We start from the raw sequence: 14,977 nt of genomic DNA, 5'->3' as shown, positions 1-14,977 counted from the left end.
CCCCTGAGAAGCCTGGTTTTTTTTTTTCACTGACTCGTCATGGGTCAAGTAGTTCTCTAAGCAGACTTTTCACTATGATTTTATAATACTATTCCTCGACCTTTATCTGGGGGTAATTTGCTTTTCCCATGCTTCTTTCATGACCTTTCAGAAAAATTCTTAAGAGCTGTTTTGTTTATAGGATTTGGGACTTCACTGGACCCCAGGGCTGCCAATGCAAATGCACATTTGACTCTGTTTTGTGCTACTTTTCATTTACAGGCTCCAGTGTCCATTTAGTACTTTTCTCTGTGAACCGCTGTTGTTGTGGATGGCTTTTCTTTAACTATGACAAATTTCTTTCTTTATCTTCATTTTTCTTGTTAATGTTAATTAAGTATCTGTTGAGCATATGGAAGCCCTCTTCCACATCTTCTTGCTTATTCCTCCTTTACCATTTGTATACAAGCACGCATAATATACTTTATTGTCTGCCACTCTTTATGGACTCAATCATAAATTAGGTTTAATTAGGTGTAAGGAAGGGCAGACATGCATGCTGATTACCCTAGATTCGGTTGTAAATAAACTATACACAAGGTCAGGATCCCTCCAAGAAGTTTGTTTTATTTTCTGTAGGAAAAGCAGATGATTTAACTCCATCAAATGTCTAACAGCTATTCAGGAGTGAAGGTTAGTCACTCTTTGGTGGAACTACATACAAGTCATTGTGGCACGGTATGCCACACATGGAGGGGTTTTAAGTTAAAAATGCATTTTAGGGGTAATACAGTAAGAATATCATGACTGAAGACTTTTAACTAGCTTTAAAAATTAATAACATTTGACAACTACTGTACAGCACTCTACATGAGGACACGTTCAGAATCTTGGACAAGTGACACTTGTGTTTTATATAAAGTGAGTAAATTGTACACAGCCTACTTAATTTCCTTTTATAATCAGTTAAATAACAAATTCTATCATAGACCAAATTCTTCCTTTGGCTCACTAATGACAGCAATGACTACAAAACTATTAACTCTTAATGACATTTCTATTTACATTAATTTAAAAAACTGCACACTATGTGAAGGAGTAACCAAAGTCCACTGTTTGGGGCAGTTTGAGCCAGATGTTGGTTTAGCTTGCCCCCCAGTGGCCATCAGAAACCCTGTCTTCGAAGCAAGACGAAATGGCAGGGGTCAGGGCTAAATATACCAATAGAAATACTGCTAAAAAACTGCAGATCAAATCCTTTAACAGTTGTTTATTCTGTGATGGTCATTAGCTAAAGTTACGTCATTGTCCAGGCAAAAGCTTGCAAGGTGCTTACATTATAATGGAGGTTTGGTCTTTGGACAAGACCCAGCACATGAAGGTAAAAGTGTGAAGCAGGAGTAGCAGCAGTTAAAAAGTAACATATCCATGATAACTCTGTTTGTTTGCATAATGTATAAAAAAGAGACTCATTTCTAGCTTATTTTATTAAAGCTCTAATACTGCTTCAGCAGCCAGGTGGGAGCAGGCATTCCAGGCAATGCAAAGTAATTCCACCACCGGGGCTTCTCTGCTCTCGCCTCTCGGTTGTGGTCCAAATCAGCCATCTGGATGTACCGCTGGTACAAGTTGTAAGGGTCAAATTGGTCGTATGTGCCCATGGAAGGGAGGGTGTGGTCCTCTTCCTGTGTGTCAGAGTCTAGAGGGGCTTTCTGCAACACAAAGTCCACCCGGCCTGAAGTCTTCATGTGAGAGGGCAGGTGGATTTTCTTCGTGGCTCTGGTGTAGCCCTTTGCAGAGGCGGAGACTATGTGGATGCCAGGGGTGAGGAGGCGCCAGTAGTCTCCATTTTCAGCTGGGGCAGGGAGGGAAAGACTGAGTGTTTGGACTGGATATATTTGTAGAGAAACTCTACTCATGTTACATATCAAGATCTGCTTACACAACATGTGGAAACCCTGTCATGCAAACTGCGGGAGTAGATGTTTGATACATATAGACTTGCAGTATATTACTTAATTCAACAATGATTTTTAAATAACTTCAGCTGAAATAAGATATTTGTTTGGTCTTCAGGTACACAACCTGTATTTTAGGATAGATACCAATACCGATATTTAGTGATTTAAAAATTAGATATCTCAGCCGATATTTTTTTTCTTTCAAACACAGGAAAAATGAACCGATTTTCCTAACATTTTTATCTTTAGATATTTGAGTCCCTACTCAGATAATTCGGCAAAGCAGTTGAGAGTTGTCAATTATCTCAAGTCAATTATTTAAAGTTTTGTGCTAGTGCTACCTATTACCTTTGGGTACTTGATGCTGGAGTTTTGTTTTATTGTCACAAGTTGTGGATTACGCGTTCACACTATCCGACCGTGCTCGAATCAGCTGGTTGTTGTATTTGTGGTGTTCCACACAGGGAAGTTGTAGAGTGCCCTCTGGCAAACAAATTATGCAACATCAACACTCATAATATGGTTGATGGGTGTTTCCCCCATCTCTTCTATATTTTTTCAATTTTAATGTATCCAATATAAATGCCGATACCAATATGTCAGCAAATAGTTAATATCGCTCGGGCTCCATCCAGAACTTTCAGAATGTTTAACTTTGCAAGTTGTTATTATGATTTTAGAGTTATAAGAATTTATATGTTGGAAGCTTGTCAATACAAGTGATGTTATTAAGCTCTGTTGTGAGAAATGTGTTGTAGAAAGTTGTACACTGGAGTAAAAAAATCTAAATGCCTCTTTTTGCCCAGCTGTGTATTCCTTTATAACTAATATCTTATAATATGTGTGATACTAAATGACTGAAATACTGAAAAAGTTCATGTTGACCATAAAGATCTTAGAAAAGGAACTAAACGAATCTTTGGAAAATAGAGTATTTTGTTAGCAGGTGCTAGTTATTACCTGTTGTAATGTCATGCTGAATCCCCCTGACAGATATCCTGGCACCTTTTATACCATTTCCCTCTTCATCTTTTACAATGCCTTTGATACCACGATGGACCTGAGAAACAAACAAAACAGTCATTTCATAGATCACACCTGACATTCAGTATACGTCAATGTACTGAAATACCAGGCCAACAAAAAAACAAGAGATCTGCTAAAAGTCTTACTGCCTCTAAAAATGCGATCAAAGCTTCTTGGTTTTCATGCCAGGCAAAAGCCAGTTCCTCTTCGGGGGGAAATCGATCACAGCCCACATTCACAGTCACCTCAAAACAGTTGGTGTGAAGATAGTTGAAGTCTTGCATTCCTGATCAGAGACAAAAAAAGCCCCAAAAAAAACAAAGCCTGCTTTACCCAGAAATCCTTGTGAGACACACTCTCAGGTTCATTTCATAACTGGTCTTACAGCAGCCCCTAGTGGTTTCAGCAGGCAACAAACCTTTCCAGTGTCAGAAATCTATTTGACTTTTCAGGATTTGTTTTTTTCCAACTCACCGCCTGCCAAGTTGGACCACTGAGCTCCATTAGTTATCCCTTTCTGGCTGTGAGTACGAGACGAACCACAGCGTGCATTTTCATTGGACATTGTTTCATGGGCGTCTGCATAAGTTCTTGCAAGAAATTTGAAAACCTGCCAAATAAAAATTGGTTAATTGTTTTTCTTCTTTTGTTGAGATGACACACTCAATGCTGATTGAAACCACATGCTCACAGGATTTTATGAAAGGCAATCACTGAAAATATCTGGAAAAGAACACCAGGGTGGAAAAAAATCAGTTTGCTGATCTTAACAATGTTTTGCTTGATTTTGGTTGCCATCTGTTTTCTGTTGTTAGTTGTGATTCATTGCTTCCTATCTTGCCTCATAGACCAGTAAACAGGCGTGTCACTGCATGAAGTGTTTTATGGGTGTACACTGCAAATGTTCTTTAATATTACACCTTACTGTGACTTGTCTCTCACAGCAGCCAGCTCATTCACAAATGATTTATATATATTTATAGTTGTATTTGCTTGAACTTTGAATACAAAAGCATGTAGAAGAGTGTTTTTAAATATGACCAAAGAGAAAGAGAAAAATAAACAACAGTGCATTTCCTAATGTTGTGCATAGAAAAAGCTGTCAAGCGGATCCAAATACAGGACACCACGGAGATGCACAGGCATGGAATAAAAGAGAAATAAAATTAATAAACTGGCATCAAAATAACAGAAGGCATTGGAGGTAGATAGCATGATAACCCAAAAGAACACCAAACTCCAAAAAACAGAATGGGAACTTGAGCAGGAACACAAGCAGACTATGGATTTTTCTCATTTCACTAATCTGTGCCTCCTCATCTGCTCTGCCCTCCTGCCTGTAATCCAAAAATCTGTCTCAGACTGAAGGATGTCATAATTCCAAAAAATGCACAAAGAATGCACAGGTGTATCCTTTGTGGAAGTGCTGTGACCAAACTTTCTGAGTTGTGATCAAACTTTCTGCCCTTTACAGTTTGCTTGTTTGATTTGAAAAACAATATTTCTTGTCTCACTGGGTCATATTGTGAATTTAAATATAAGCGGCAATAAATATAAGATATGCCACAAGTACTGTTATACATCAGATGATAAAATACAGCCGTAGTTGGTGTATAACAAAACAATTTTTCATGCAGTCATGCCAAGTATCATATTTAATTGACATTGCTCTAACATGAGGCTCCGATTAGATGATGTCTCACTTTGTTAAATGCCCATTGCCTCGACTCCTCACTCCATGTGACTCTTCCACACTGCTGTGCAGTGCAGTGAGGAGTGCTCGGATCTCTACACTGGAGAAACCAAACAGCCACTCCACGAAGGCATGACACAACATAGAAGAGCCACCTTGACAGGACACAGCTCAGCTGTACATCTGCATCTAAAGGATAAAGGACACTCTTTTGAGGATGCCAGTGTTCTCATTTTGGACCAGGAAGACTTCTGAGTAGGAGTAAACGAGGCCATCTCTGTGCACCGTCATTGAACATAGGTGGTGGCTTACAACACCAGCTGTCAGCCACCTACAACGCAGCCTTAAGATCCCTTCCCAGGCACCTCAGCCCCCACTCACACCTTACTTCAGGTGATCTGAAGTAGCCTCACAGGCAAAGTCTCACAGTAGTTTGACCCAAAACCCCTGATGATAATGACCCACGCCTTTTTTCACACCTTGGCTTATGTGATGATGCATATGATTAATAATGTGTAAACAACCACCTCCAAGGGGATGACCTCCACTAGGGTTTTAATACCTGGGACTCTCCATCTTTTGGTTTTAGAACTGAAGAAGCCTCTTATGCCGTGTTCCCATTAGTACACTCCTGATCAAAATCTTAAGATCAGTTAAAAAATTGCAAGAATTTGCATTTTGCACTATTGGATCTTAAGAAGGTTCTAAGTAGAGCTTCACAATGCTAAAATTAATTGGTACAAGAGACAAAAACCTTTGAGCAGGGAATTTTTTGAAAACTGCATTTACACTCAAACATGATTTTTTCAGCTGATCTTAAGATTTTGATCAGGAGTGTACCTACTCAGCGTGGGTCAACACGACTCACCGTGGTCTTGTTTTGTTTCATTACAATGAGTACCACATGAATGTGGGTGGAGTCGCTATAGTAATGGGAGCAGTAGTCTCTTGACGTAATTTGGATATGACTCAAAACACAAAACAACGATGGATGAGATAGAGGAAAGCTAACAGTAGCTAATGCCAGTTTACTATCATCATCATGCATAAGTCCCCAGTACAATGTTTTAATGGATAAAGGTTATAAAAGTACCTGGTACCTAAAAAAGTACCCAGTACCTGGTACCAGGACCTAATAGAAATGCCTACAAACCATACCAAGTCGATTTGAGCCACACTGAGTAGGTACTAATAGAAAGGCGGCAAGAGATGAGAGGTGAAATATCTTCAAAAAACTTAAGAAAGTCTATTTGCCTTTTGAATTTACTCTTGAAACTAACCCTAAGGGGTTCAGTGGGTACCTGGTGGATGTTAAGCGATTATAGAGACACATCAAATAACCAGAATTTCTTTGATTACAGTCAAACATCTTATCCCTTTCCCAGCATCTTTCTAAACATACAGAAAAGCAGCTGTTGTAGCTGTTATACATTAAACATAATTAAGGCAAAGTTATCTCTTTCATCTTTTCTGTTTCAATGTTTGGTTTTTATTATTGCAACAACTCTACAAATTGTGTTTCCCAAAGAAAACCTTTACCTTATCATCTGGCGTTGGGGAGAACATGTCACGTCCCAGTGGGTGTTTGGACAGATCATACGGGTAAGACACCACCAAGTCTCCATCATGGAAGTTAGCAGAGAGTACAAATGGGATGGAGCGGATCCACTTCATGACAGCATAGGTCTCTGGTGCAACCTGGATTTCGGTATTAACACTTCTTATTGTCTTAACTGATTAGGTCAGTTCATTTCCAAGTGGAACAGAGATTCTGCAACAGTACTGCTGATTGTTCCATAAAATCATTCACTATATATGGATAAGGATTCATACTGTACCTTACCAAACCAGTAATAGTCTGGGATTGGCACGTGGTCTGTGCGGTAGCCCTTTTGTCTACGTCTGTTGTAAACGATGGACGTCAGATCAGGGAAGTTTCTGTTCAGGTCGAGGTTCTGGGCGTTATTTCGGCCAATGTTCCATGAATCATATCTTTGATCCTGAGGATTAAGTATTAATGCCTCAATAATATGTATTTTAGATTGTAGCAGTATGAGTCATACAATAATTCCCAATCAACCAAACACCCCAAAATGAAAATTTTACAGTTAAATCAGACTGAAATATTCCGTAAGGTGAGTATTTGGCATTGCGCTCATTATCCAATCAATGTAAAGAGCTTATAACACAATTCACATTCTGTTTCACTGTAACAGGGAAGCATGTATTACTACACAAATGTGGCTCAAACTATACATCAATATATTTACTGCATGTAAGTGTAAATAATAGCTCCGCCATTGCGTGGTCCCAAGCCTGGGATGTGAAAGGAGGAGAGTTGGATATGGGGTGGCGATACCATTCCTAGAAAAAGCGAGACCATAGAAATCTATGTAAATTTTAAGACATAATAAATATCCATGCCAGCTTGGGCGTTGGCCAGTTAAGCAAGGCCCACGCAACCAGTTGGGCGACCAAGACTGGGTCAAAAAATTGGCTGCTGGAAGAAAGCTCAAAATAACTAACATGGAATGTTAGAACATTACGCAAGGATGAAACTCTTGGAGTCTGAAATGAAACCCTATATCTATGACATTTGGGATCTTTGGCCATATCATGAGAATGCCAAATGACTCATCAGAACTATAGACACAGGCATGCTGAATGACACCAGAAGACAAAGGAGACCAAGAAAACAATTGCTAGATGACATTAAAGACTGGAGCCAAGCAAATATCAATAGTTTGAAAACAGCAGCTGCAGAGAGAGAAGCATGGAAAATATCTAAACAAGCCAACAACACCAACAGTGCAGAACCCATGGAAATTAAGTCAAGTAAGTCAACTATAAATCTCTCACCTGTTCATCGTAGTTATTGTCACTGACTCCTGAGACAGCAATCTCGTACCCATCAGGGTTCATGGAGGGCAGAATGTGGATGCGGGTGGTGTTGATTAGGGTCTGGATCCGCTCGTTCCCCAACAAATACTCTGAGCACAAGTGCTGAGCCAAGTAGATGAGTAGCTGGCGGCCAAGGACTTCATTTCCATGCATGTTGCCAATATATTTTATCTCTGGTTCAACTACAGAGAGTCACGTTTAAGTTTTACCTACATCTGTAAGAAAAAAGAATGCAGACTTTATAGATACTGATGAACCTGACTTACGCAGTTCATGTTCTCCCGGATTATTAGAGAACTCGATCACAAGCAGCTCCCTGCCCTCCATACTGTGGCCTATGCTGTAGGTTCGGGCTATGTCGGAGCACTGTTCCTCAGTCTTCTTTAAGGCACTGATCATCTCGGTGTTGGAATGATAAGTGAATTGCAATGTGTCAGGAGAGTCCGCAGTAAGATAATTTTCCATGGTGTCTCCAGCCTCGTCGTACTCCTGAGCTGTAGAGACAAACATATAAAGCATGGTGTTAGTTCAGCTGCAGTCCCAGCATATGAGCTGATTTCATTGCCAACCCACATTAACTGATGGCTCATCTCTTCTTATTCATTCAGTTTGGAACTCTCATAGCGGGCTGCTATTTAATCTGTTTTAACCTGCCTTCATGTTGGGCATCTGCAAGCTGCTTTGCAACCCACCACCACTCCAGCTCCTGTTTTTAATCTGTGCCAGGTCTGTTGTCAAGTTTGTTGCTCACCCCACAACCAGCTTTTCACATATCTATGCAGAATGGCAGTAAGGTCCCAGAACAGACACATAGACCCAATATAAATTACAACAGTTGGTTATAACAACCCTTTTTTGATTAAAAAATGCTGTTAGATGTGTCCAGTCACTGGTCACACCTCAGCTATCTCAAACAGAAGTTCAATCCTTATTTGTGTAAGGCTCCTGGGGTATAAACATGCTGTTTACAGAGTCTGAAATGTACAACACAATGATAAAAGAAAAAAAGTTGGTATAACGTCAAATCTCTAATGAACTTGCAGTGTGTATTTCAAGTGCCAAAAGAAAAAGAAAAAGAAAAACCTGCACCAGTCTGCACTCATTTCAGGACTGACACTTATTTCTGACACCAGCTGAGACCAAACCTTGAAAGGCTGTCAAACCTGTCATTTCTGGTTTAAAAAGCATGATTTGGACTGTGTGAAACTGTATTATATGACAGCTTGAGCAGCTACAGCTGCAGCACAGAGCTTCTGGCTACATTGTTAGCTCCACACAGTTTACATAAACACTCTCATGTTGCGGAGTAATAATTCCATATGGTACACACACTCACATGTCTGAGGCCCTTTCTTTTTCACTATTATGTCTGTGCTTAGGCACAATATAAAGGGTGGAAATCACAGGGTAACACAGTACAATCCTATCACAATAGGATTGTATTGTGACAATATGGGATTTTTAAAACTGAAACCGATATTTAGTGATTTAAAAAGCAGATTTATTGGCTGATATTTTTTCTTCTTGCAGACAAGCAAAACACAGACTTCACTAACATTTGCTATCTGCAGTTATTTAAGATTCCTTACTGAGACTGACAGTGTGGTTTTAAAATAATCTTGTTTTATTAATTCTGTCTCTGTAGAGGATGCACCTCTCCAGGTCATTCATTTGTGGTGCTAAAACCCCAAAAAAAGATGTTTAAATGCAAGCTTAAATTGGACAAAGCAAGACAGCACTCGGAGCATTGAACAGCCATTCATTTTCTTTCGGTTTATCGTTGTCATGAATTAATTATTTACGCTCGTCCCGACTCTGCTCGGATCAGCTGGTTGTTGCATTTGCAGCATTCCAAGCACGCGTGTAACTATGCAACATCAACGCTCACAACACGGTTGAAGATTTTGCCTGTCTCTACTTTTTAAATTTTTATTTATCGAACATTATAAATCGTAATACTGATATATCAGCAAATAGCTAATATCAGCCAATATATCAGTCTGGCCAATATACAGTATCGGTCGGGCTCTAGTATATAGCACCCTAACTTATGTAAATGTTTTTAACTGGGAAGATGGGATGTTCCCAGGATTTTTGAAATGACATGTGATAACAAAGAACCAATCTAGGTGTCTGACAGGAAATCATTAAATACTTTAACAATCTGCCACATGCAGACACAGTGAAGCAGTCTGGTTACAACCATAAACAAGTTTTATTGTGCTGAGTGACAGAAGTAAAGTTCTCTTCTGCAAAATAAAGAATGTGAGGCAGTGGACCAAACCACTGAGAGGCATATGAGAGGAATCTATTGTTCAAAACTTAAGAACGTATTGTAGTGTCTATTATTTTATTATTTAATATAATGTCATTATACAGAGTGTCCCAAAAAATTTATATAATTTTGTAGTTTAATAGCATAGCCAGTTCTTGCTTAAATTATCTAAAATTTTATCAAAATGTGTAAAAACTAACCAAGTTTAATTTTTAACTTTTTTTTTCAGGTTGGAGAATGACATTCACGAGAAATGAAAAGACCTTTTTGTGTTTTAGAATATTCTCAAACATGCTCAAACACAGTCAAACAAGAGCGTGTAATAAAAATCCACCAACTGGAACGCAGATTTGGACATGGCACAAAAAAAACCACCATTACGCAAGCCGCACTACAGCGTGTTTGGGAGGAGCTGGATAACCGACTTGATGTGTGTCGCGTCACTGGTGGCGCGAATATTGAACATTTCTGAAACTTTGTGAAAATCTGCATCCCCCTGAATTTCTTGTTTGAATTTTGATAAATAAATTTTGTATTTTTCAACAAGAAATCTATTTAAATTTGTTTGCCCAGGACATACAGTTACTCAGATAGTCACATCTGAAATTATGTCATTTTTTTGGGACACCCTGTATTAAAAAAAAAAAAAAAAAAAAAGTACATTCAGGAAAATGCTGTTCTTGCAGGCCTTTAGTCACTCCTGTGTATCTTAATATCCAGATATGATAAGCAGTGGAAGAAGAACAGCTGGAGTTCATGTACTGGACATCAGTTTAACATGCCACCAGACTATGCTTGATGAAAGTTTTGCAAAGCAATTATAAAGGCGCTACTTTCATACACTTCATTTCATGAGTTGACCTTTATGATCATGTACACGTTTTACTGTGCATAAATGTTAAAATGACTTAACTACTCAAACTGGTTCCTTCTGTCTGTGCAGAAGTTGGTGCTCTTCACAAACTCATGTGGCTCACATATGGAGCTGCAGAAAGTGGTAGCACAATACATATTTGGATCTTAGGAAAATTGTTTTGTTTTTTTTTATTTCAAGACTTTTCAGATATTTTTGGAAAATATTATCTGACAATGTGTGCCCTTCTGTGGTTCATTATCAGCTGTTTATAAAGCCGACACCAATGAAAATACCAGAAGATAACAGCAGGCTCGAGTTTTAGTGAGTTTATGAGGGAAGTAAGGCGTTCCAGTTAGGCTATATCTTGAAGTGAGCCACATAAGCATGTCTGCAAACCAGATGCCTTCATAAAACACATTTAGGTGCAGAAGTGCACTAACAAAACTTTCACAACTATGCTTTGCTTACTCTTTATCGGGGGGGGGGGGGGGGGGGGGGGGGTAAATGAAAGTATTTATAACATTTACAAGGTTATCAACAGCCACAGCCAAAACTAAGGTCAGTTCAGGTCACAAAGGTCATCAGTAACAGTAGTATGCTATAGTTACTGTATATCCCACCTCTGAGGCCCTCCAGTGGGTCATAACATCCCTCTTGGTCACTGACAAAGAAGCGATCACAGTCTAGGAAGTAGGGCCAAGCCATCTGTATCCTCTCAAACGTGTCACTGCATCTCTTCCGCACGGTGTCACACGTGCTGCGGCAGGGCTTCAGCACCTTCTCATTCTCACAGCGTGGGGCCAACACCGAGCAGCCCAACATGCGAATCTCTGGGTTACACTCTCCTCCCAGCAGAGATTCAGCCACGCTGATGAGGAGGTACTCAGGGCCTGCTTCAGCATCCAGACGAGTCTTGTGACCGAGGAGGTTTGGGAACATGGTCTGAGTGTAGGACATGTCGTCGCAGTAGGACAGCATTAGATCTGTGCATTTAGCTGAGTGGGAAAATTCAACAATAAAGACAGATTAGGGATCAGCAGAAGCTTAGAAAGTAACTTTAATTTTAAAGGATTGAGATGTGTATCTCCATCTGCTGCAGCATTTAATCATAAGCTTCACTGCACCATCCTCAATCATCTAGTCCTAAATATTTCTATTATCTCTGGAAATTAGAATTTGAATATTTCATGCTGCCATCGATCATCTAAAAATACTCAGTGATTTTATGGTTTTGGGCCAAATTCCACTAAAACTACGCCCACTATACTTTATAATCTCATCCTATTTGTTGTGAAAAGCAGTCACTTTGCAGTCACTTGACCTACTGGATAAGGTGGGGGGGCTTTAGGCCCTGATTTTGTCCTGTGTTAGAGGCACAAAAAACTGACTGGTTATAGGGACTAAAGGCAAATTAGCAAGTGTACACTCCAGAGTTGACTGGCTGCTACAACATGAGGCAAACAAGATGACAAACAGCCCATGCATGACACTATTCTTCCTTTGAGCCCATGGGTACTTACGTTTTTCTTCCACTATTGGCCTGCACAGTCCTGCAAGACACATCAGTATGCCATTAGCTGACACTGAGTAGACACTAGATGGCAGGGTGGTTTTTGTAAATGCCACAGTGTGGCCTACAAAACACTCTGCTTGTCTGCTTTCTTCAGCAGCTTTCTATAAAGCCTGCCGGTCTACAAAGTATCATTAAGTCCCCGATCACATTTTCCAGGACTATAAATCATATTTATTAAAGTTGCTTCCATCTAGAATATTAACACCATCTGTCAAACTATCTGCCAGTTTCACTCGTTCTGTAGCTTTAAGTTTTTTTAAAATTACATGCAAGCATTTATCATAAGTTTAATTACACAAAAATTAGCGCGAATAGTCCACAGCCTGCACATGAAAAGATGCCCCGACCAATATGCGCAGCAGGTCCAGATGCGCACATCAGCAGAAAGTATGTAATCACATGAAGAGGAGAAAGTTTACCTCGAAACCTTGGGTCGCATCGTGGAGGAGTACAAGACGCAAGAACCAACAACTGCGGCAGGATCAGCAGCATGCTGTTCATTTTCCGACACTTATGTTCCATTTCGATGTGGCACCTCACGCACTGAGCCACAGGGTGTGAGTGTGTGCGCAACAGTGTCCCGAGTCTGCAAAAGATTCCTCCGAAAAACTTTGTAAGTGATTTTATTACAGGCATTACGGTAACCTATCAAGTTACAGAGGAAATGGCTCTGAGGTAAAACGGGGATGAAGTGCAAGAAAATTTGGTGCAAGTTTGCGGTCATATTTGGCTGCGTCTTCATTTTTTTTCCGTATAGCTGATAGCTGTTTCATGGGCCTACTGGCCCATCGGGTTTTAACTCCATAGATTTAGGCTAATAACGTTATTTTTTATGATAACATATTAAATTATAATGTGAGCTTGCTTGTAGTTTAAGCACATTCTATTTATTATATTTATCTATTGTGACCGACTAAATCCGTCTATTCCACAAAAATTCTGCCAAACCAGTGAACTGCGCAGGATTAGACTGCAGACAGAGTGAGAGGCAGCTGGGAGCAAATAGGAGGCAAAAACAACTGTTCAAACACAGGGCCTCAACAAACTTGAGTCCAAATAAATTATAATGCTGCTTTGTAACTGTGTGAGTAAGCCACAGTTATAACTTCAATAATAATAATAATAATAATTGTTCCATGATGTTGGGTTTCTATTTAGACATTTTAATCAATGAACCACCTACTTTAGTACTTAGTGCTTGTACCTGCTGCCCAGCCGCCAGATTTGCTATTTTTAGTAAAGTGCTCATGTAATTTTTTGTGTTTTTATTTTTCCTGTATCGGTGATTCTGTGTATGAAAGATTGTTAGACTTTGCTTTTTGCCTTTCTCCTGCTGGTACTGTTCCATTAAAGGTTGTCTGTGTGTTTATGACTCTTGCCTGAATTTTAAAAATGGATTTTAGATATAAATTGTCTCCTGGTGTCTTGCGTTTGGGTCTATGTTCCTTACAGCATGCAGTGTTGTCACAGGTTTAAAGAAGAAGCTACTGCTTCTTAAACCTGCAGTGGTTAGTTTTTGTTTTAAATGTTTGTTTGTTTTTTCACTAATTACTTTCAAACAATACTGTTAACTAACTTAGATTAATAAATCTAAATACACACTCACCCGCCACTTTAATAGATACACCTTGCTAGTGCTGGTTGGACCTATTTTGCCCTCAGAGCTGCCTTAATTCTTCATGGCACAGATTCAACAAGGTGCTGGAAACATTCCTCAGAGATTCTGGTCCATGTTGAGATGAGAGCGTCACACAGCTGCTGCAGATCTGTCAGCTGCACATCCATGATGTGAACCTCCCATTCCACCACATCCCAAAGGTGCCATCAGAAGATGGGTACACTGTTGGTCATGATGGACATGGTCAGCAACAGTAATCAGGTAGGCTGAACTGTAGCCTCAGTTTCCTGAGCTTAGCTGGCAGGAGTGGCACCCACTGTGGTCTTCTGCTGCTGTAGCCCATCTGCTTCAAGGTTCAACATGTTGTGTGTTCAGAGATGCTCTTCTGCATACTTTGGTTTTAACCAGTGTTCATTTGAGTTATTGTTGCATTCCTATTAGTTCAAAGCAGTCTGGCAATTCTCCTCTAACCTCTGACACCAACAAGGCATTTTCACTGTCACTCACTGGATATTTTCTCTTTTTCAGACCATCCTCTGTAAACCGTAGAGATGGCTGTGTGTGAAAATCCCAGCAGATCAGCAGTTTCTGAAATACTCAGACCAGCCCGTCTGGCACCAATTAAATCTTAAATCTTAAATCTTAAATCGCCTTTCTTCCTCATTCTGATGCTTACTTTGAACTTCAGCAGGTCGTTTTGACCATGTCTACATGTCTAAATGTTACTGCCATGTGATTGGCTGATTAAATATTTGTGGTAGCAAGCAGTTAAACATGTGTACCTAACAAAGTGGCCAGTGAGTGTATAGAACACACCTGATGTAGTATCCTGATGTTTTATATCTAGCTGTACAGCTGGCACTTGCTTTCAGTACGTGGCATCTTTTGGCCTAATGCTATCTGTAACTGTTATTACTCCGGCCTTCTCTCTTTGGTGTCAGTTTGTTTTTCTTTTTAACAAATTACCTCCATTAGTGTTTGATGTTCACACTGATAGGGCTACATGTAGCTTGTGATTAAGCTTTATTAGACTTTACTGAATCAAAAATTGGAGCAGGTGACTTTTCATAAAGCAGTTGGAAGTCCCAGAGGGAC

At 39.7% G+C, this 14,977-nt stretch overlaps 1 protein-coding gene across 1 annotated transcript; it reads right to left on the bottom strand.

Moving 5' to 3' along the window:
• Nucleotides 1–632: 632 nt before the first annotated feature.
• Nucleotides 633–12,853, bottom strand: LOC115797252 (carboxypeptidase Z-like). Its single transcript, XM_030753774.1, has 11 exons — nucleotides 12,684–12,853; nucleotides 12,212–12,241; nucleotides 11,312–11,686; nucleotides 7,827–8,054; nucleotides 7,519–7,742; nucleotides 6,498–6,659; nucleotides 6,199–6,357; nucleotides 3,441–3,576; nucleotides 3,113–3,252; nucleotides 2,901–3,000; nucleotides 633–1,834 (listed from the first exon to the last, which is right to left on the bottom strand). The coding sequence occupies exons 1-11, from the start codon at nucleotides 12,784–12,786 to the stop codon at nucleotides 1,476–1,478; spliced, it is 2,016 nt and encodes a 671-aa protein (XP_030609634.1). The 5' UTR covers nucleotides 12,787–12,853; the 3' UTR covers nucleotides 633–1,475.
• Nucleotides 12,854–14,977: the final 2,124 nt, after the last annotated feature.

This window comes from Archocentrus centrarchus, chromosome 18 (assembly GCF_007364275.1).
Source record: "Archocentrus centrarchus isolate MPI-CPG fArcCen1 chromosome 18, fArcCen1, whole genome shotgun sequence".
In the NCBI taxonomy this organism is placed as follows: domain Eukaryota; kingdom Metazoa; phylum Chordata; class Actinopteri; order Cichliformes; family Cichlidae; genus Archocentrus; species Archocentrus centrarchus.
The sequence above is the reverse complement of the archived record's forward strand: the minus strand, read 5'-3'. Positions and strand labels throughout refer to the sequence as shown.